This window comes from Rhinoraja longicauda, chromosome 19 (genome assembly GCF_053455715.1).
Source record: "Rhinoraja longicauda isolate Sanriku21f chromosome 19, sRhiLon1.1, whole genome shotgun sequence".
Taxonomy (NCBI): domain Eukaryota; kingdom Metazoa; phylum Chordata; class Chondrichthyes; order Rajiformes; family Arhynchobatidae; genus Rhinoraja; species Rhinoraja longicauda.
In genome coordinates, this window is record NC_135971.1 from 6,477,800 (window position 1) to 6,500,703 (window position 22,904).

At 49.1% G+C, this 22,904-nt stretch overlaps 2 protein-coding genes across 2 annotated transcripts in view; both read right to left on the reverse strand.

Moving 5' to 3' along the window:
* LOC144603060 (uncharacterized) overlaps positions 1-22,904 on the reverse strand; it is a 278,950-nt gene that overhangs the window by 81,544 nt on the left and 174,502 nt on the right. The window lies entirely within an intron of this gene.
* Positions 17,762-22,844, reverse strand: LOC144603020 (E3 ubiquitin-protein ligase TRIM39-like). The gene is made up of 6 exons (XM_078416147.1): positions 22,434-22,844; positions 22,248-22,343; positions 21,167-21,400; positions 20,479-20,501; positions 20,273-20,391; positions 17,762-19,481 (listed from the first exon to the last, which is right to left on the reverse strand). Exons 1-6 carry the CDS (start codon positions 22,842-22,844, stop codon positions 18,769-18,771), a joined length of 1,596 nt encoding a protein of 531 aa, XP_078272273.1. The 3' UTR covers positions 17,762-18,768.

The following is a 22,904-nucleotide window of genomic DNA, read 5'->3' on the forward strand; positions in this document are numbered from 1 at the left end:
AACGGGCTGACGATTGCCGTAGGGGAGGGGGTATGGCACGGTCTGAATGGACGAGGAACCATAAAGAACCGTGTCGGGCGCCCTCCCAGAGCAGCAGAGAAACCCGGCCTCGGACCGTGTCGGAAACGGTGCCAGGCTTTGTGTCAATTTTCTGTAAAGCTGCTTCTGCGGTTCCTCGTGGGCCCCTGGTGATCAACGTCAGGCTGGGCTGCGAGTGGGGGGTCTGGCTCACTGTGCTGCTCTCCGGGGCTGGAGGGGTTAACAGGGCGGGCAGGCGGAAAGTAAGTAGTGGGGGGGGAGGGGTAGACAAATTGGGAATATGAAGATGGAGTTAAAGGGGAAGCGAATACAGGAGAAAATGTAAAGGACTCTCGAATGAATGGGAAGGGAAGTTCTAGAAGGGATAAGAGAGTAAGGTCAGGGCCAATTGTGACCGGTGTGAGAGGGGAGGTTAATACCGAAGTTAAAGTGTTGTATTTAAATGCGCAAAGTATAAAAATAAAGTGGATGAGCTTGAGGCTCAGTTAGTCATGGGCAAGTATGATGTTGTGGGAATCACTGAGACATGGCTACAAGAGGACCAGGGCTGGGAACTGAATATTCAGGGGTACACAACGTATAGAAAAGACAGACAGGTGGGCAGAGGGGTTGGGGTCGATCTGTTGGTAAGGAATGATATTCACTCCCTTGCAAGGAGTGACATAGAATCAGGAGATGTAGAATCAGTATGGATAGAGATGAGGAATTGTAAGGGTAAAAAGACCCTGATGGGCGTCATCTACAGGCCCCCAAACAGTAGCCTCGACATAGGGTGCAAGTTGAATCAGGAGCTAAAATTGGCATGTCGCAAATGTAATGCTACGGTTGTCATGGGAGATTTCAACATGCAGGTAGACTGGGAAAATCAGGTTGGTAATGGACCGCAGGAAAGAGAGTTTGTGGAGTGCCTCCGAGATGGATTCTTAGAACAGCTTGTACTGGAGCCTACCAGGGAGAAGGCAATTCTGGATTTAGTGTTATTTAATGAACCTGACCTGATAAGGGGACTTGAGGTAAATGATCCATTAGGAGGCAGTTGCCACAATATGATAAGTTTTACTCTACAAATTGAGAGGGAGAAGGGGAAATCGGAGGTGTCAGTATTACAGTATAAGATTACAGAGGCATGAGGCAGGAGCTGGCCAAAATTGACTGGAAGGAGGCCCTAGCAGGGAAGACTGTAACAGCAATGGCAGGTATTCCTGGGAATAATGCAGAAGTTGCAGGATCAATTTATCCCAAAGAGGAGGAAAGATTCTAAGGGGAGTAAGAGGCACCCGTGGCTGGCAAGGGAAGTTAAGGACAACATAAAAATAAAAGGGAAGAAGTATAACATAGCTTAGAAGAGTGGGAAGCCAGAGGATTGGGACTCTTTTAAAGAGCAACAGAAGATAACTAAAAAGGCAATACGGGGAGAAAAGATGAGGTACGAGGGTAAACTAGCCAATAATATAAAGGAGGATAGTAAAAGCTTTTTTAGGTATGTGAAGAGGAAAAAAATAGTCAAGGCAAATGTGGGTCCCTTAAAGACAGAAGCAGGGGAATTTATTATGGGGAACAAGGAAATGGCAGAAGAGTTGAACCGGTACTTTGGATCTGTCTTCACTGAGGAGGATACAAACAATCTCCCAGATGTTCTAGTGGCCAGAGATCCTAGGGTGATAGAGGAACTGGAGGAAATCCACATTAGGCAGGACAAAGTTTTGGGTAGACTAATGGGACTCAAGGCTGATAAATCTCCAGGGCCTGATAGTCTGTATCCCAGGGTGCTTAAGGAGGTGGCTCTAGAAATTGTGGACGCATTAGTAATGATTTTCCAATGTTCTATAGATTCCGGGTCAGTTCCTGTGGATTGGAGGGTAGCTAATGTCATCCCACTTTTCAAGAAAGGAGGGAGAGAGAAAACGGGAAATTATAGACCAGTTAGTCTGACATCAGTGGTGGGGAAGATGCTGGAGTCAATTATAAAAGACGAAATTGCGGAGCATTTGGATCGCAGTAACAGGATCGTTCCGAGTCAGCATGGATTTACGAAGGGGAAATCGTGCTTGACTAATCTACTGGAATTTTTTGAGGATGTAACTAGGAAAATTGACAGGGGAGAGCCGGTGGATGTGGTGTACCTCGACTTTCAGAAAGCCTTCGACAAGGTCCCACATAGGAGATTAGTGGGAAAAATTAGAGCACATGGTATTGGAGGTAGGGTACTGACATGGATAGAAAGTTGGTTCACAGACAGAAAGCAAAGAGTGGGGATAAATGGGTCCCTTTCAGAATAGCAGGCAGTGACTAGTGGGGTACCGCAAGGCTCGGTGTTGGGACTGCAGCTATTTACAATATACATCAATGACTTGGATGAAGGGATTAAAAGTACCATTAGCAAATTTGCTGATGATACAAAGCTGGGTGGCAGTGTGAACTGTGAGGAAGATGCTATGAGGTTGCAGGGTGACTTGGACAGGTTGTGTGAGTGGGCGGATGCATGGCAGATGCAGTTTAATGTGGATAAGTGTGAGGTTATCCACCTTGGTGGTAAGAATAGGAAGGCAGATTATTATTTGAATGGTGTCAAGTTAGGAAAAGGGGACGTACAACGTGATCTGGGTGTCTTGCTGCATCAGTCACTGAAAGGAAGCATGCAGGTACAGCAGGCAGTGAAGAAAGCCAATGGAATGTTGGCATTCATAACAAGAGGAGTTGAGTATAGGAGCAAAGAGGTCCTTCTGCAGTTGTACAGGGCCCTAGTGAGACTGCACCTGGAGTACTGTGTGCAGTTTTGGTCTCCAAATTTGAGGAAGGATATTCTTGCTATTGAGGGCGTGCAGCGTAGGTTTACTAGATTAATTCCCGGAATGGCGGGACTGTCCTATGTGGAAAGACTGGAGCGACTAGGTTTGTATACACTGGAATTTAGAAGGATGAGAGGGGATCTTATCGAAACGTATTAGATTATAAAGGGGTTGGACATGTTAGAGGCAGGAAGCATGTTCCCAATGTTGGGGGAGTCCAGAACCAGGGGCCACAGTTTAAGAATAAGGGATAGGCCATTTAGAACAGAGATGAGGAAAAACTTTTTTAGTCAGAGAGTTGTGAATCTGTGGAATCCTCTGCCTCAGAGGGCAGTGGAGGCCAATTCTCTGAATACATTCAAGAAAGAGCTAGATAGAGCTCTTAAGGATAGCGGAGTCAGGGGGTATAGGGAGGAGGCAGTAACGGGGTACTGATTAAGAATGATCAGCCATGATCACATTGAATGGCGGTGCTGGCTCGAGGGGCCGAATGGCCTACTCCTGCACCTATTGTCTCTTGTCTATTGACATATGGAAACATAGAAAATAGGTGCAGGAGGAGGCCATTTGGGCCCTTCGAGCCGACACCGCCATTCATTGTGATCATGGCTGATCGTCCACAATCAGTAACCCGTGCCCGCCTTCTCACCATACTCTTTGATTCCGCTAGCCCCCAGAGCTCTATCCAATTCTCTCTTAAATTCGTCCAGTGAATAGGCCTCAACTGCCCTCTGTGGCAGAGAAATCCACAGATTCACGACAAATCCTCTGGGTGGAAAAGTTTTCTTCTCACCTCGGGTGCCAGTGACATTCTTTGCTTGCATAACCAAGGTATGCAAGTAGTCACCACATAAAGGGCGTTTACAAAGTTACAGTGTACCCATGCGCCAGGTCCCCCTTTCTTTCCACCCCCCTCACGGCGACCCCCCCCCCCCCCACGCCGAGTCCTCCTTTGTTCCATCCCTGGGAGTGTGTGATGGGATAGCGGGAGAAACATAGAAAATAGGTGCAGGAGTAGGCCATTCGGCCCTTCGAGCCTGCACCACCATTCAATATCATGGCTGATCATCCAACTCAGTATCCTATACCTGCCTTCTCTCCATACCCCTGATCCCTTTACCCACAAGGGCCACATCTAACTCCCTTTTAAATACAGCCAATGAACTGGCCTCAACTACCTTCTGTGGCAGAGAATCCCACAGATTCACCACTCTGTGTGAAAAAAAACCTTTCTCATCTCGGTTCTAAAAGACTTCCCCCTTATCCTTAAAATGTGACCCCCTTGTTCTGGACTTCCCCAACATCGGGAACAATCTTCCCGCATCTAGCCTGTCCAACTCCTTAACAATTTTGTAAGTTTCTACAAGATCCCCCCTCAATCTTCTGAATTCCAGCGAGTACAAGCCGAGTCTATCCAGTCTTTCTTCATATGGAAGTCCTGCCATCCCAGGAATCAATCTGAGAAAGACTTGAATTTTCATATAAATCGGGCTTCTTCCTTGGCAATGGGTACATGAGTCTCTATGTGTTATGGAGTCATAGAGTGAAACACTGTGGAAATACGCTCTTCGGCCCAACAATGTTTTAATCTGATAACTCCCACCCTCCCACACTCCAAAGACGTACAGGTAACCAAATTTTCCCAATTTTAGGAAAGACATTCTTGCTACTGAGGGAGTGCAGCGTAGGTTCACCAGGTTAATTCCCCGAATGGCGGGACTGTCATATGTTGAAAGGCTGGAGCGACTAGGCTTGTATACACTGGAATTTAGATGGATGAGAGGAGATCTTATTGAAACATATAGGATTATTAAGGGGTTGGACACGTTAGAGGCAGGAAACATGTTCCCAATGTTGGGGGAGTCCAGAACCAGGGGCCACAGTTTAAGAATAAGGGGTAGGCCATATATAGCGGAGATGAGGAAAAACATTTTCACTCAGAGAGTTGTAAATCTGTGGAATTCTCTGCCCCAGAAGGCAGTGGAGGCCATTTCTCTGGATGCTTTCAAGAGACAGTTAAATAGAGCTCTTAATGATAGCGGAGTCAGGGGGTATGGGGAGAGGGCAGGAACGAGGTACTAATTGTGAATTGTCAGCCATGATCACATTGAATGGCCATGCTGGCTCGAAGGGCCGAATGGCCTTGTGCACCTATTGTCTATTGTCTATAGTCTATTGTCTCTTGTATGTAGGTTAATTGGCTTGGTGGAAACGTAAATTGTCCGTAGTGTGTGCAGGATAGTGTTAATGTGCGGGGATCGCTGGTCGGTGCGGACTCGGTGGGCCGAAGGGTCTGCTTCCGCGCTGTATCTCCAAACTAAACTAAGCAGTTTGATTGTAAAGTGCCAAATGGCAGTCTTGATTTTGTTACTACTCTGTATTTGTGTATAATTGAAATAAAGCATTTTGGATGATATTTTTTTTAAACACAGGGCAAGGGTTAGATGAGGAATGAAGCTCCCTCTGCACTGTCCTATCACACACCCCCTGGTAGACACGGAGAGAAGCCCCTTCTACCCGGTCCCATCACCCCCTCAGCAAGCAATAAACAGCTTTGCAAGGCAAGGCAGCTGACCTAAGATAGACACCAGATGCTGGAGTAACTCAGCAGGACAGGCAGCATCTCTGGACAGAAGGAATGGGTGACGTTTTCGGGTCGAGACCCTTCATCAGAGTCTTCTCCTCTCCAGAGATGCTGCCTGGCCCGCTGAGTTACTCCAGCATTTTGTGCCTATTCTCCGATTTAAACCAGCACCTGCAGTTGTTTCCTGCCCATGATGGCTGACCTAGTTTGCGTCTCAGTTTCCTGTTCACTTTGGGACTGAGGTAAACCACAATCGAGACAGGGAGGAAGATACGACTGCTTTTGCTGCTGAAACCGTTACATCTCAGAGCTGTGCTGAAGGTTGGGGACAATAGACAACTGACAATAGACAATAGACTATAGGTGCAGGAGGAGGCCATTCGGCCCTTCGAGCCAGCACCGCCATTCAATGTGATCATGGCTGATCATTCTCAATCAGTACCCCGTTCCCGCCTTCTCCCCATATCCCCCGACTCCACTATCCTTAAGAGCTCTATCTAGCTCTCTCTTGAATGCATTTAGAGAACTGGCCTCCACTGCCTTCTGAGGGGAAAGAGTCTTTGAGAGAGGGGGGTCGGGGAAGGGGGTCAATAAGGGAGGGAGTCACTGAGATGGAAGGGGGGGGCAGTTTCGGAAGGGGGTCTGTGAGAGGGAGAGTAGGTTTGGGGGAAGCTCGGAGAGTGGGAAAGAGGTTCACAGGGTCACAGGAAGCACGGACAAACTCCGAACAAACAGCACCGGTGGTCAGGATTGAACCGCGCTGTCCGGCAGCAGCTCTACCGCTGCGCCACCGCCCCGCACGCACTCTCCTCTGTACCAATCGGTCTGAAGAAGTGCCCCATCCCAAATGGTCGCCTATCCATTCCCTTCACGGATGCTACCTGGCCGTTGAGTTACTTCAGCACTGTGTATTTTCTTCAAAGGACCTTTCTGTAAGGTGGAGTTGCTGCCTCACAGCGCCAGAGATCTGGGTTCCATCCTAACTACGGGTGCTGTCTGCATGCTGTTTGTACATTCTTGAATGTCACAAAAACTGAGGAGCTGATTGTAGGCTTTAGAAGGGCCCAACATCCGAGGACGTACACGCCACTGGAGATGAATGGGATTACTGTGGATAGGGTGAGCAGCTTTAAATACCTGAGAGTCCACATCACAGAGGATCTGACATGGACAACACACATTGCAGCACTGGCAGCGCCTTTACCACCTCAGACAGTTGAGGAGATTCAGAGTCTCTCTGAGGATCCTTCAGTGCTTCTACTCTGGGGCTGTAGAAAGCATCTTGTCCGGAAACATCACAATCTGGTTTGGGAACAGCTCTACCCAGGACAGGAAGGCCCTGCGGAGAGTAGTGCGTTCGGCTGAACGCACTATGGGAACTACACTCGCCCCCCCCTGCAGGACCTATACATCAGGAGGTGCAGATCCAGAGCCAGCAACATTATGGGGGACCCCAACCACCCCAGCAACGGACAGTTCCAGATGCTACGGTCAGGCAAACGCCTCCGCTGTCACGCTGTGAAAACAGAGAGGATGAGATGGAGTTTCTTCCCACAGGCCATCAGGACTGTTAACTCTCATATCACCAGGGACTAATTTAATTTACTGTATTAATTTATTTTTCTATTGTGTTTTGTAGTTTAGCACAATCCGCAGGCGTTGCCACTTTCATTTCACTGCACATCTTGTATATGTGTGTGACAAATAAACTTGACTTGACTTGACTCTCCGTGACCCGCGTGGGTTTTCTCCGGGTGCTCCTGTTTCCTCCACATTCCAAAGATGACAGGTTTGCAGGTTAATTGGCCTTGGTAAAATTGTAAATTGTCCCGAGTGCGTGTGAAGGGTCGTGTTAATGTGCGGGGATCGCTGGTCGGTGCGGACTAGGTGGGCCAAAGAGTCTGCTTCCGCGCTGTATCTCTAAACTAAACTAAACTAAACCTGTTACTCCTTGACTGACTGCCCGAATTAATTCCCGGAATGGTGGGACTGTCGTCTGTTGAAAGACTGGAGCGACTGGGCTTGTGTACGCTGCAATTTAGAAGGATGAGAGGGGGTCTTATTGAAACATGTAAGATTATTAAGGGATTGGACACGCTAGAGGCAGGAAACATGTTGCCGATGTTGGGGGCGTCCCGAACCAGGGGCCATGGTTTAAGAATAAGGGGTAGGCGATTTAGAACCGAGATGAGAAAAAACGTTTTCAGTCAGAGAGTTGCGAATCTGGGGAATTCTCTGCCTCAGAAGGCAGTGGAGGCCAATTCTCAATGCATTCAAGAGAGAGCTAGATAGAGCTCTTAAGGATAGCGGAGTCAGGGGGTACGGGGAGAAGGCAGGAACGGGGTACTGATTGAGAATGATCAGCCATGATCACATTGAATGGCGGTGCTGTCTCGAAGGGCCGAATGGCCTCCTCCTGCACCTATTGTCTATCACGGTAAATGGCGGTGCTGGCTCGGAGGTCCGAATTGCCTGCTCCTGCACCTATTGTCTATTGAATATCTTGTAGTGGCCTGGCCACAATCTCATGTAATTTATTGAATACAGCACTGTACTGAAAGTGAAAAACAGAATCGGCAGCCCGGGAAGAGATCAAAATTCAAAATTCGAAGTATGGTTTCTGTAGATGGGCTATTGCATGCTAGCCAATCGTAGTGCTTGTTAGTAGTAATCCCGCCTAGTACGTGCTTTATAATATTAAGAACTCGCCTACGTCAGGCAGTAGTAGCTGCTCGGAGCTGTAATGTACCGCAGGTCCTATGATGTAAGTGCTTCAATAAAATGATGCGTTGTATCTTAGCGTGGACTTATGCACTTTATTACAGTTTCTACTGAATGTGCATCGCTTTTGCGCCACTGTAACTGGATAGACTCGGTTTGTACTCGCTGGAATTTAGAAGATTGAGGGGGGATCTTATAGAAACTTACAAAATTCTTAAGGGGTTGGACAGGCTAGATGCAGGAAGATTGTTCCCGATGTCGAGGAAGTCCAGAACAAGGGGTCACAGTTTAAGGATAAGGGGGAAGTCTTTTAGGACCGAGATGAGAAAGGTTTTTTTCACACAGAGTGGTGAATCTGTGGAATTCTCTGCCACAGAAGGTAGTTGAGGCCAGTTCATTGGCTATGTTTAAGAGGGAGTTAGATGTGGCCCTTGTGGCTAAAGGGATCAGGGGGTATGGAGAGAAGGCAGGTACGGGATACTGAGTTGGATGATCAGCCATGATCATATTGAATGGCGGTGCAGGCTCGAAGGGCCGAATGGCCTACTCCTGCACCTATTTTCTATGTTTCTATGTTTCTATGTAACGTCAAAATATCGTAAGTCGAGTAGTGTCTGCACTTGCCCCCGTCGGCAGCTATGATGCCAAAGAGGAAATGGTCAAGAGCTTCACGTTGCTGTGTAAAGGTCACCAAGAAAATGTCTCGGGTCAACCACAATGAAGCTATGGCAAAAAAAGTACCACAGTGTCCATACTTCCTCAGGAGAGAAAGGAAGTCCGGAATGTCCCCAACAACTCTAACCAACATCTACGGACGTGGGAACAGCTCTGCCCAAGAAACTGCTCATAGTTTCGAAGTGAGTATAGAAGTTGGGAGGTCATGTTGCAGTTGTATAAGACGTTGGTGAGACTGCATTTAGAATATTGTGTTCCGTTCTGGGCATCATGTTGCAGGAAATATATTGTCAAGCTCGAAAGGGTTCAGAAAAGATTTACGAGGATGTTGCCTGGACTAGAGGGTGCGAGCTGTAGGGAGAGGTTGAGTAGGCTGGGTCTCTATTCCATGGAGCGCAGGAGGATGAGGGGTGATCTTATAGAGGTGTACAAAATCATGAGGGGGTAGATGCACAGAGTCTCTTCCCCAGAGTAGGAGAATCGAGGACCCAGAGGACATAGGTCAAGGTGAAGGGGAAAAGATTTAATAGGAATTGCGCAGAGGGTGGTGGGTGAGTTTTTCACGCAGAGGGTGGTGGGTGTTTGGAACAAGCTGCCAGAGGAGGTAGTTGAGGCAGGGACTATCCTATCGTTTAAGAAACAGTTGGACAGGTACATGGATAGGACGGGTTTGGGGACCAAGCAGGCAAGTGGGACTCGGTAGCTGGGACATTGTTGGCCAGTGTTGGCCAATCTTCTAAATTCCAGCGAGTACAAGCCGAGTCTATCCAGTCTTTCTTCATATGAAAGTCCTGCCATCCCAGGAATCAATCTGTTGAACCTTCTCTGTACTCCCTCTATGGCACGAATGTCTTTCCTCAGATTAGGAGACCAAAACAGTACGCAATACTCCAGGTGTGGTCTCACCAATGCCCTGTACAACCAGAGTTATCAAAGAGATAAGGAAGTGTGAGGTGTGAAAGTCGGGCAAAGGGAATGGAGATCAAGGAAAATGTCGAATAGGTCATTGTTAGCTGGGAGAAGGCAACAACGAAGCAAACAGAGATTAAAATGTAATCGGAGGCAGTAAGACTGGTCGGAGAACTGGGAAGGGGGAGGGATGGAGAGAGAGGGAAAGCAAGCGTTACTTGAGGTTAGACAATAGACAATAGGTGCAGGGTTAGGCCATTCGGTACCCCGTTCCTGCCTTCTCCCCATACCCCCTGACTCCGCTCTCCTTAAGAGCTCTATCTAGCTCTCTCTTGAATGCATTCAGAGAATTGGCCTCCACTGCCTTCTGAGGCAGGGAATTCCACAGATTTACAACTCTCTGACTGAAAAAGTTTTTCTTCATCTCCGTTCTAAATGGCCTACCCCTTATTCTTAAATTATGGCCCCTGGTGCTGGACTCCGCCAACATTGGGAACATGTTTCCTGCCTCTAACGTGTCCAACCCCTTAATAATCTTATATGTTTCGATAAGATCCCCTCTCATCCTTCTAAATTGCAGTGTATACAAGCCTAGTCGCTCCAGTCTTTCAACATAAGCCTAGTCGCTCCAGTCTTTCAACATGGGTTAGAGAAGTCAATCTTCATACTGCTGGGGTGCAAGCTGCCCAAGCGAAATATGAGGTGCTGTTCCTCCAATTTGCGCTGGGCCTCACTCTGACAGTGGAGGAGGCCCAGGACAGAAAGGTCAGTGTGGGAATGGGAGGGGGAGTTGAAAGTGTTTAGCAACCGGGAGATCAGGTAGGTTTAGGCGGAATGGGCGGAGGTGTTCAGCGAAACGATCGCCGAGCCTACGCTTGGTCTCGCCGATGTACAGGAGTCCACACCTGGAACAGCGGATACAGCAGATGAGGTTGGAGGAGGTGCAGGTGAACCTCTGCCTCACCTGAAAAGCTCATTCATCAAACAGAGGACAGTGCAGAACAGGAACGTGCCCTCTTGCCCACAAAGGCTGTGCGAAACATGATGCCAAGTTAAATTAATCTGCTCTGCCTGAACACGATCCATTCATTCCCTGCATATCTATGTGACTTCTAAAATCCTCTTAAATGTCATTATTCTACCTGCCCCCACCATCACCCTTGGCAGCAGACTATCTTTAATCAGACTTTAATCAGGATCGGCACGGTGGCGCAGCGTTAGAGTTGCTGCCTTACAGCGAATGCAGCGCCGGAGAATCAGGTTCGATCCTGACTACGTCTGTACGGAGTTTGTATGTTCTCCCCGTGACCTGCGTGGGTTTTCTCCGAGATCTTCGGTTTCCCCCCACACTCTAAAGACGTACAGGTATGTAGGTTAATTGACTGGGTAAAATGTAAAAATTGTCCCTAGTGTGTGTGGGATAGTGTTAGTGTGCAGGGATCGCTGGGCGGCGCGGTCTCGGTGGGCCGAAGGGCCTGTTTCCGCGCTGTATCTCTAAAATTTATCTTGCACTAAATGTAATTCCCTTTATCCTGCATATGTACACTGGGAATAGGCAGAAAATGCTGGAGTAACTCAGCGGGACAGGCAGTGTCTCTGCAGAGAAGGGATGGGTGACGTTTCAGGTCGAGACCCTTCTGCAGACTGATCTGAAGAAGGGTCTTCACCCGAAACGTCACAGCGTGGCTGTGTTCTGCAGCTGCGGCTCACCGGCAGTCTCTCTGTTTTTTTTGTTGTTTTTTTGTCATTGTCGTCGTTAAATGTACGTTTTATTTTATTTTTAACTCTGTGTATGTGGGGGGGGGGGGGGGGGGGGGGGTGGTGGGGGGGTTGGGGGAAACCTTTTTTCAAATCTCCTCCTCAACGGAGATGCGACCTTTACCGTGTCGTATCTCCGTTCGTGCTACGGCCTAACATCGTGGAGTCGGCGGCCTCCAGCTGGGATCGACCTCAAAGACTCCGGTCGCAGGGCCTGGACTTACCATCTCGGAGGCTTCGGCCGTGGGCCCTGCAGACCGCAACATCGGGAGTTCGCAGGTCCCTGGCTGGCGACCGGCTTTCGGGAGCTCCAGCCGTAGCAGCTTCGACCGCCCGAAGCGCGAGGTACGATCGACCCGCCCGCAGGCCCTTCATCGCCCTGCGTGGCTCGGCCGCAGCACTTTCCATCGCCCGGTGGGGGCTCAGGACTTTCATCGGCCTGCTCGGCTCGGCCCTGGGGCTTTCCATCGCCCGGTGGGGGCTCAGGACCTTCATCGGCCTGCTCGGCTCGGCCCTGGGACTTTCCATCGCCCGGTGGGGGCTTCAAAAAGTTGGGAGCCTCGATCACCTCGTGGCACCACGGGAGAAGAATGAGGAGATAAGACTTTGCCTTCCATCACAGTGAGGGTATGCCTAGAGCAATCACTGTGATGGCTGTTTGTGTAAAAAATTATATCTGTGTATCTTGTGCTTTTTAATGTCTGCTGCCGGACCCTGACGTGAGAGGACGCTGGCGTTGTGTATTCGCCGCTTTTCCGTCAGGATAGTTTGTCTGTTTGTTTCTATGTTAATTGTTTTTGTAAACCGCTTTGAGCATGCGATAAGGCGCTATATAAAATAAATGAATTATTATTATTATTATTATTCCTTCTCCGCAGAGAAGCTGCATGTCCCGCTGAGTTACGCCAGCATTTTGTGTCTATCTTCAGTCTTAAGAAGGGACACGTGGCCGCTTGCTGGGTGAGGTCACGTGGGGCGCGGGGCGGTGAAGTCACCTTGTCCCTTATTTGGTAGTAAGGTAGTTGGCATCCCTAGTGCCAGAGGACATGGGTTTAAGGTGGGGGGGGGGGGGGGGGGGGCAGAGAGGGGAAGATTTAATAGGTACCTGAAGGGCAATGTTTTTACACAAAGGGTTGTCGGTATACGGAACGAGCTGCCGGAGGAGGTAGTTGAGGCAGGTAGCATAAGTTCATAGGGTTCATAAGTTCTAAGAGCAGAATTAGGCCATTCGGCCCAACAAGTCTACCGCTATTTAATCATGGCCGATCGACCTTTCCCTCTCAACCCCATTCTCCGGCGTTCTCCCCATCACCCCTGACACCCTCACTAACCAACTAGCGCAATGTTCAAGAATCGTTGCAGGCAGGAGTAGTGTAGCTGGGGCATGTTGGTTGGCATGGGCAAGTTGGACCGAAGGGCCTGTTTCCACACTGTAGGACTCTATGACACTAGTACTCCAAGCGCGGTCTTACCCCTGTCCTGTAAAGTGGCATCAAAGCCTCCTGACCCTCTTTGTAACTTTTGCAATGAAGAAAATCCATCCAGTCTCTTTTCCTTTTGGAATAGGAAAATCCAAAGCAATTTTGCAAAGTAGCGATCTGGCGGAGACGAGAACAGTCAATAGTCAATTTATTTGTCACGTACACATAAATGTGCAGTGAAATGAAAAATTACCCGCAGTTCAACAATAAGACCAATAAAAATAAGCAATAACACACACAATCATAAACCAACACCAACCAAAAGGAACATCCACAACAGTGAGTCTCCTCCAGACACCTCCTCACTGTGATGGAAGGCCAGAATGTCTTTTTCTCTTCCCCTGCCGTCTTCTCCCGCGGTCAGGAGTTGTCACGTCGGGGCGGTCGGGGCTCCCGACATTGAAGCCCCCGCCGGGCGGAGAAAATCCGGCCGCGCCGGACGGTGAAAGGTCCGCGCCGGGCCGACCCAAGCCCCGCGATTCGGGGCGGGCGAAGACGCTGTCGCTGCCGCTGCCGGAGCTCCCGATGTCAGCCCCCATCCAGGGGCCTGCGGGCTTCCGACGTTCAGGCGGCCCGCGCCGAAGCCTCCGGGGACGAGTCGCAGCCGCTCCCGCAGCATCCGAAGGCAGCCAGCGCCGCAGGTGGTGAGTCCGGGCCGCGGGCTCTGCAAACCAGAGCCCAGGTGGTCCCAGCCGGAACCCGCCAGCTCCAGGTGCATGGCCGGTGGTAGGCCGCAGCGGGAACGGAGACACCACTCAGAAAACAAAGGTCGGGTCTCCGTTCGGGAGAGACACTTTTACAGTTCCCCCACCCCCCCCCCCCCCCCACCCCCAGCGGGACAGACTGCATCTCCGGAGAGGATGAATGGTTGATGTTTCGGGTCGAGACCCTTCTTCGGACTCTTTCACTGATTTGTTGTATATCTCTTTATATCACCGTCTTTTCCTCTCGCTTCCCTTTCCCCTGACTCTGTCTGAAGATCTCCGTGTCCCGGTCAGTCTCACCCTCTTGCGACCCTCAGACACCTCGAGCAGCGGATGCGCTGTTTCCACATCCAGGGTGCCGGAGACTTGGAGGGAGGGAGGGAAGGGAAGGGGAGGGAAGCAGAGAATCAGAGAGTTTTCGGGGGTCGGGGGGAGACTCGGGCTGCGCGGCCCCGGAACATGTTCAATCCACTCGGCCTCGGGCACAGGTGGGCGGCCAACTGAAAGCTTGTCCGGGGGTTCCCCCTCCCCCCCACCCCACCCATCGCCAACTACAGCGGATGAACAACAAACACCTTTCGTTGTGTTTTTGTCCGGTTTGGAGAATTTGGTGGGTTGGAGGGGTCTGCGTGAGGGGACAACGTGTGTGGCGAGTGAAGCGGGTCGAGAGATAGCCAGAGGGCAAGGATAGATGGGGCGCGGTACATTAGATACATTGCTGGTGGAGGGGAGGGGGAGAGACGTGTCAGAATATCATGCGAAATGTAGAACTGGCAAAGAGCAGGCGCTGGGTCGTTGGGTGGCATTGTCATGGTCATACTGGAAGGGGCAGATGTGATGGGCCAGGTTACCAGCTCCTGCTTTCTTCACGGCCAGAAAATAGGAACATGAATAGACTTGGCCCCTCGTGGCTGATCCTCTATTCAATGTGATCACGGCTGATCTCGGCTGGCACCGATTCCTCTTCTGTGTGAGTTCCCTACACACCTCAATTCTCCACCTTTCAACTATTAATCTGTGTCCCCTTCGCGTATTATGCAATTATCTAACATTGGGGGAACTAGCTTAGTTTAGTTTAGGTTAGTTTAGTTTATTGTCACATGTATCGAGGTGCAGTGAAAAGCTTTTGTGGCGTGCACTCCGGTCAGCGGAAAGACAATGCATGATTGCAATCGAGCCATTAGTGTATAGATACGTGATAAGGGGATAACGTTCAGTGCAAGGTTAAAGTCCGATCAAGGATAGACCGAAGGTCACCAACGAAGTAGAGAGCGGTTGAGCACAGCTCTCTGTCTGTGGTTGGATGATTCAGTTGCTTGATGACAGCAGGGATGAAACAGTCCCCGAAACTGGAGGTGTGGGTTTTCACGCTTTCAACAAGCCAATGAGGTACAAAATTCGCCTGAAGGTCGGATTCTGAAGGGGGGGGGGGGTGGTGGTCGAGGGTTGCTCCTCAGAATGGAGACCGACGGCAGATGGTTTTGCCGCAGGGCTCGGTGCTGGCTCAACTGTTGACAATTTTTCGTGTAAACGATTTGGATGTGTATGTAGGTGGCGTAGATGCATAGAAAATAGGTGCAGGATTATAGGCCATTCGGCCCTTCGAGCCAGCACCGCCATTAAATGTGATCATGGCTGATCATCCACAATGTAACCCCGTTCCTGCCCTCTCCCCATACCCCTTGATTCCGCTAGCCCTAAGAGCTGTCTAAATCTATTTTGAGTGCATCCAGTGAATCGGCCTCCATTGCCTTCTGAGGCAGAGAATTCAACAAATTCACAACTCTCTGGGTGAAAAGGTTTTTCCTCATCTCAGTTCTAATGGTTAGGCAGCTTGAAATGAGACTAACATTGGTTACAAAAAAATGTCCCTGGTATGTTGGATAGTGGCAATGAACGGGTGATCGAGAAAGGATCGACTGGGCTAATATTCACTGGAATTTAGAAGGATGAGAGAGGATCTTACAAAAACTTCTTAAATTCTTAGCAGATTGGACAGGCTGGGGATGCAGGAAAAATGTTCCCGATGTTGGAGGAGTCCAGAATCAATAGTTGACAGTTGAATAATAAGGGGTAGACCATTTAGGACTGAGATGAGGGAGAACTTTTCACCCGGAGAGTTGTGAATCTGTGGAATTCTTTGCCACAGAAGGCATTGGGGGCCAATTCGCTGCGTGTACGCAGGAGGGCCGAATGGCCTACTCCTGCACCTATTTTATATGTGTCTACTTTCTATGATGATATTTTGGAGAGTGAATGCATTCATCTGGGATGCAACAAGATTTGCATGAACTTGGCCAATTGGGGGATGAAAGGCTGATTTATTTAACTCGGATAAAGGTGACGCAAGTTGGTAAGATAGGCCAGGGCAGATTTTTCACATTAAAAAGTTGCGCCCTGTGTTATTTTTAGCAGACTGCAGAGGCATTGGAATGCAGACGCACAGCTCGATGAACATTGCAACAGGAATGGGCAGGGTGGTGACGAAGGCGTTTGGCACATTTGCTTGTGTCCGTGAGGGTACGAAATACAGGATTTGTTACAACTGGACAAGCGACGAGTAAGATCCACACCTCCAGATTCAGGGACAGTTTCTTCCCAGCTGTCATCAGCCAACTGAACCATCCTACCACAGCCAGAGACCAGTGCTGAACTACTATCTACCTCTTTGGTGACCCTCGGACTATACTTGATCGGACTTTGCTGGCTTTACTTTTGCACTAAACGATCTCCCCTTATCATGTATCTATACGCTAGAAATGGCTAGATTTCCTGCTAACTGGATAGGACGCAACAAAAGCTTTTCACCAAAGATAATAGAGCAGAGCAAGACAGGCCACTCGACCCTAAAAACCATAGTATGTCATGGTGCCATTTTACTAGGCAGACACTTGCAGAAACGTCTAAAAAGAAAAAATACAAATATCTGTGAATTTATAGATGAGATATATTCTGCATTTTTATGGTATCATCACACATACTGCTCCCCCCAAACACTGATTACACTGCGAGAGGAATAGCGAACGGCGGGTTTTGCTTACTAAGATCGCGGATGTTATGCTCCTTTGCGCACTACACTTCAGTATAGGCAATTTCGACGGAGTGGTTCATCTTGCTCCTCTAGTATCTTTGCTTTTCACTGTAGCTCGGGGCACGTGACAATAAACTAAACTGAACTGACTGCATTTATAGTACCTTCCCCCTCACCTCCATCCAGGGCTCCCAGCCGTCCTTCAAAATGAGACAGAGCTTCACGGTCACCTCATCGACTGCATTCTGTATTTCTGGTCATGCCCGGTGCACATTCGTGTAGATCGCCGACCATTCGGCTGAACACTTGCACTCGGTCCGCCAAGGGCTGCCGGATGCCGACCATTTTAACTCCTCTTCCCATTACCACGTTGACCTTTCTGTCCTGGGCCTTCTCCGTTGCCAGAGCGAGGCCATAAACAAACTGGAGGAACAGTCCCTCACATTCCCAACAACATCAATAACAAGGTGCAGCAGGACTGACAGGGTCAGGGCAAATTCCGACCAGAGTCTCGGAATGCCAACTCAGGTCCTCTCTCCGCAGATCCTGCCCGACCAACTGCGGACCCATCCCAAGCCCACTTGACTATCGCAGCTTTGCCCACCCACACAACAGAGGTCTGGGGTCAGGCAGAAAGGTCTGAGTCAGAGATTTTTCAACCCATTTTGTTGGGAGTTAAGAATGCTGATTACAAGTCTGGAAGATTACGGACATGGGGGATGGAATGGCAACATTCCTTGACTGAGGAGCGAGGATTATTTACAGACATTGGAGTCAGGAAGAGAAGTTGTGGGGCCCGCAGTTTAGGAAGGGAACGTCGTGAGAAGTGATCTCGATGCAAATTCAGATTAAGGACAAGTAAGAATTTCATACTCCGCCTCGGTATACATAACAATTAAAAATTCATGCCTCTTTCTCTCTCTTGGGCTGAGGGCTGCGATTAAAGTTTCCACCTGGTGGATTGGGTAACAGAGGGGAAGGAACAGAGGCAGATAATCAGAGAGGAAAACAATGTAAAAGGGGTTGGTTCATCGAAATAAAACCACCTTACAATATCGTGGTTCAGTAGATTAACACAACAGATAAATTTAATACCTTGTTGTTGAAGTTGGTTAATTCGCACGACCAGTAACATTCACAAGAACCGAATAGAAAGGTTGCGTTTTTGTTAGAATTATATGATTGGTGCTTCTAATACTGCAAATGAAATCAGCCCAAAGCTCTTTGGACGGTATAGCTTGTTTTTAATCTCTGTTTACGAATGTTCCTGTCTGCAAATTGACTCCTGCGTTTTAGTTGCCGTTCGTGGCTGTACTTCAATGAGATTTGCGCCTGTAAAGCACTCTGGGGTCTCCTAAAAGGGATGCGAGGACGTTGTGTAAATGTAAGTGGGTTGTTGCTGTGCGCACTCAATCTTGGAGGGAATATTCCATTTCCGATGCGCAAAAACAGGGGTATTGGAGAGACAAAGTAGCCGATGGCGTCCGCGGGCTTGGAGTGGACATTGGTCACTCGCGTTTTCTCTGAAACGGAGACAGAGACGGCGGGAAAGCGAAGCGAAGGGAAGAGTCGGGGCTCGAGCAGAGGAAAGTGGGAGCTGGTGGGAAACTGGCAGTGAGGGAGATGAAGCGTTAAAGCGGTGAACGAGAGCAGGAAGCAGCGCCGATACAGGCATGATGTGCCTGAGAGAGAGGTGAGGGAGGGGACTGGCGGCGACTGAAACAAGGAATGTTCTCCGTATCCTGCAGAGAGACAGGCAGACCCTGAGCACAACGGGTCTCACCTGGAACCGGGATTTCGGTTTGAACCCATTCTTTCAAAGATCCGTTCCGAAGAAAACGACTCTGTTGTGTGGAGAGCAAATGCTGCAAACACGCTATAAATTCTCTGAATCTGCGGACTTTAGAACCCGGGGGAGCCCGGAGCTCAGGACCCGCCGCCCGCGGCCGCTGCTGAACCCGCGGGAAGGGCGATTGTTTCAATCTTTATATTGTCACAAAAGAAATTTCTGTTCCGTTGCCGGACGCGGTTAACGCGTTAAAATGAAAAGATCGACAGCTCTGATTCCACTTGCTGCTTATTTCGCTCTTCCCACATTTACATTCCCCCTAGTTTTATTTCTGCGCTCACTGGGGGTTTTACGACGTGGAATTTGGGGATTAAATGGGAGCCGTTCAGCGCCGACCTGTTGTCCACTGGGTTTCTGCCCCACATCCCCTGAGCCCTGCTCCTGACGTCGGTCCCCGGACCCGACCCTTTTCACACCCGGAGCAGAACCGGAGCAGATTCTCAGCCACTGGTTTTCATGCCAAGTCTTGAAGAAAGGATAAAGTTTCTCGGTGAATTTATTCCCAGTGAAGGTGTGGAGATGGGACTTGGTGTCCGCGTCGTAAAATGAAACTGTCCCGGACTCGTAACTGAGATAAACTCCCACCCTCCCGGGGATGGGACGGGCGGGGAGACGGGGTGGAGCGGAGGTGACTGCATCAAACTCGTCACCCCACCGCTCGATTCTCCAGACTCCAGTCTCCGGGGTCAGTGTGTCCTCTCCCTCCCTCTCCACAGACTCTGCGGCGACTCCCAGACTCCAGCCCCGACTTCCCGCCACCTCCACCTCCCAGTAATGCCTCCCCGATGTGAATCCCTCCGATCCCAGTAAACACGCCCGGACTGTAAACCTCTTCCCGGTGTCAGGGCGCCTCCTCCGGGTCCCGGTCCATCTCACGCTCTTCCGATCCTCAGACACCTCGAGCCCCGGATGCGCTGTTTCCACATCCAGGGTGACGGAGACTGGGGGGAGAAGCAGAGAATCAGAGAGTCCCCGGGGGTCGGGGGGAGACTCGGGCAGCGCGGCCCCGGGACCGGGGGAGAGGCCCCTCGGCCACAGGCGCTGGCGGGCGGACAACTGAAACCCTGCCCGGGGTTTCACCCACAACCACATCGAGTGGACCCGTCGTTTTTAACCGGGCTGGAGAGGGGGAAACGGGAAGTGGCGGGGCTGGCGAACGAATGTGGAAAATTAGGATGAATGAGAGATTGCGGACGGGGATGGAGAAATAAGGCGGGTATTCAAATATCTTGCCCGTAGATGGCAAGGGAGAAGCAGATTGGAAGCTGAGGAGACTGGTGTGAGGGGTAATTAGAGGTGGTCAAAGAGGAGGTAGAGATGTGCGGTGGAATTGCCGTGACCACACTGAACGGGAGTGGACTGGACGGGCGAGGCAATCTGCTGCTGTTTTCTTGTTTTCATGAGTGGAGGATGAGACTGAGGGAGGGGTGGCTTGGACCATGAAAGGATGCAAAGGTTGAATAATCGGCTGTAAGATAGAATGCGTGGAGACTTCGGTGTTTAACGTCGCTGGAAGAGAGGTGTTCACGGGTGGACTTGATGTGCCTTTACATCTAAGAACACACTGGTAAAAAGATGCGCCTTTACATCTAAGAACACGAGTTGGTAAAATGGACCCATAATTGGCTTGGTGGTTGGAGGTAGAAGGTAGCGGTGGAAGGATGATTTTTCTGCCTATTTTCATGTGGGATATCAATTCTCTCAAAGAGTTGTTAAGAGATATCAGTTTTACCTCGCTTGATGATGTCAGATGTTTCTCTCAATGCCATGTTGTAGAAAAAGGTGCGATCAAACGTTTCAATTGGCAACGCGTCATCCACCACCAACATTGGTTTGGCTTCATCACTAAACCTGCAAATATTGAACAGCTGGTTATAAACTGAGCATTTGAGCTGTTCTTTTCAAACATACATTGTTTCAGTCAAAAGCATGACCTACCTCGTCTTGCGACCAGCTACCTCCTGAAATAAATAAAACACAAATGTCAATAAACTGAGATGGATCGTCATGATCCCGATAGCAGGTATTTCGCCAAATTACTGCCAAAAAACCCTCTGATTATTCACATTTCCAAACTCTTTTCCCGTGCCACACAGACAGAAAGTGGATATTCCGGTAGAGACATCGAACAAGGGGGAAAGCATGAGGAATGGCGATGAAAATAGGCGCCATCATGCAACTTATGGGTAAGGACCAGGCAGGTTGTGGGATTTTACCTGGAGAAGATGTCAGAGAAAATGGGACGGAATATTTTAGGATCAGAGTTGGATTTAAATTTGTCTGGGAGGATGGAAATATTATCACTACTTGTGGGGGGAACAAAAATCAAAGCTGAAATGTAAGATGACCTTTTGATAAATTCCATAAGAAATGCAGCAAAGAGAACATGGAACTCACAGGACGGACTGAAGACAATATTGCAGATAAATTTAAGTTGAGGTGGGATAAATACATGAGGATTCCTGGAATTTGGGGCATTTTCGGCGGAAGTGATGATTGGTTGGAACAGATGGAACATTGACCCAATTCTGAATTACTGGGAAATGCGGCATTTATTTCAGAAATGTAACCCACCATTTTGTGACTGTGCACTTTCACTTCACCAAACTGTAGTGTAACTCCTCACCTTCAGAAATATCATGCCGTCCTTGTGATCTATCTGTTCCTGTAACTTTGAGAGTTCGTCCTGAATGGACTTTAAATTCTCTTGAATCTCTTGAAGATTTTTCTCCATTCTTTGTACAATCTTCTTCTCTTCATCCCGGATCTCCCCCAGTAAGCTCTGCTCTTTCTCAGTGAGAATCTGGTGCTGTTCAGCAAACTGGGATGTGATCTGTGACTGAAGGTTGTGTGACTCTTCCTGTCAGATGAAAGTTTAAAATCAATATATTGTGTCACTCTGCTGTGTTTCCTCATGACATGGAAGGTGACATTTGGCTAGTGAATATCGAGTCCTGCAGTGCCGACCAACATGTCAATGCTGGGCTCTGTACGTATCTACACTAATCCCATTTACATCTATTTAATCCATAGCTTTCATTACCTTGGCAATTCAATATCTCGTCTTAATAAGTCTGAAATAGTTGGTGAAAGAAACGTACAACCACATCATTCCCTTTTCCCCAGTACAGTTCCCTGCAACCTGTTCCATTTCATATGTCCATTAACCCTCACTGGATAGAAGCAGGTCGCCAGAACTAGCAGACAGCAGCACCACTTAGAATGTCAGACTTCACAGAGTCATACAGCAAGGGGTCATCTGCGCTAATTCCACCTGTCCGCATTTCGCCCAAATAGTTCAAAAACTTTTCTCTCCACGAATTTGGTCAAATACCTTTTAAATGTTGTTATGGTAGCTGACTCAATGACCTCACCTCGCAGCTCTTTCCATGTACCCACTACCAAATTTGTCCTTCATGTTCGTTTGAAATCTTTTCCCTCTAACCTAAAACCTATACCCCCACTTTCCTGATCCTCCTACTAAGGGTAACAGACTGACCATCCAACGTATCATTCCGTTTCGTGATATTATACACCTGCCACAGTCCATTCTTCAGACTACTGCGCTCCAGGGAGTAAAGTCCTTGGCTGCTCAACCTCTCCCACGAGTTTTGGCCCTCGACTACTGAGCTCTATAGAGGTGCCAAATTATTACACACATCGCAGGGATGAAATGTACACAAGAACATTAAATCGACAGTACAAACCTGAACTTCAGAAATGCTCTCTTTCTGTTCCTCCTCCGTTCGCCAGATCTCTGATTCTTTCCTTCTGAGAGATTCGAAGGTAGATTTCACCTGACCCTGGGGTAGGGTTTTAAATCAGAGAATAAAATTGTCAGAAAATAAACAAGACGTCACATAATGATGTGATCAGAATCGGTTTGCTTTTACCTTGTAGATTTCAACAGCTTCTTCTATCAGCATGAAGCTGTGAGACTTGTGTTCCCGCCCAGCTGCACAAACCACGCAGATCAGTTTCTTGTCCGTTTCACAAAACAGCTTCAGTTCTTCCTGATGTTTCTCGCAGAGAAGTTTACTTTCCTTCTCTGTCCGATTCAGGCTCAGTTTTCGAGCTTTCTCAGCCAGTCTCGCCAAGGCCCGACTAACCCTGAGGGTGCGGTCTGTAAACTCCTCTCTACATTCCGGGCAGGAGTTTCTCCGCTCCCTGTCCCAACTCTGTGTGATACAGGAGCGGCAGAAGTAGTGCCCACACTCCAGTGACACCGGATCGGTGAAGAATTCCAGGCAGATGGGACAAACTACCTCCTCGGTTAAACTCTCGACCGGGTCTTTCGCAGCCATTGTAACTCCGCCTCTTCCTGGTTCAGTGTTTTCCACTGCGCGCGCTGCCGTCTCCGGCAA

What these genes read in the sequence shown, in the direction of transcription:
- LOC144603020 (XM_078416147.1), bottom strand. Translation starts at nt 22,844, where the DNA reads ATGGCTGCGAAAGACCCGGTCGAGAGTTTAACCGAGGAGGTAGTTTGT. An exon ending in AGAGCATTTCTGAAGTTCAG is followed by an intron (nt 21,401 to 22,247) that starts GTTTGTACTGTC and finishes TTCATCTGACAG; the next exon opens with GAAGAGTCACACAACCTTCA. An exon ending in GTAGCTGGTCGCAAGACGAG is followed by an intron (nt 20,392 to 20,478) that starts GTAGGTCATGCT and finishes CAATATTTGCAG; the next exon opens with GTTTAGTGATGAAGCCAAAC.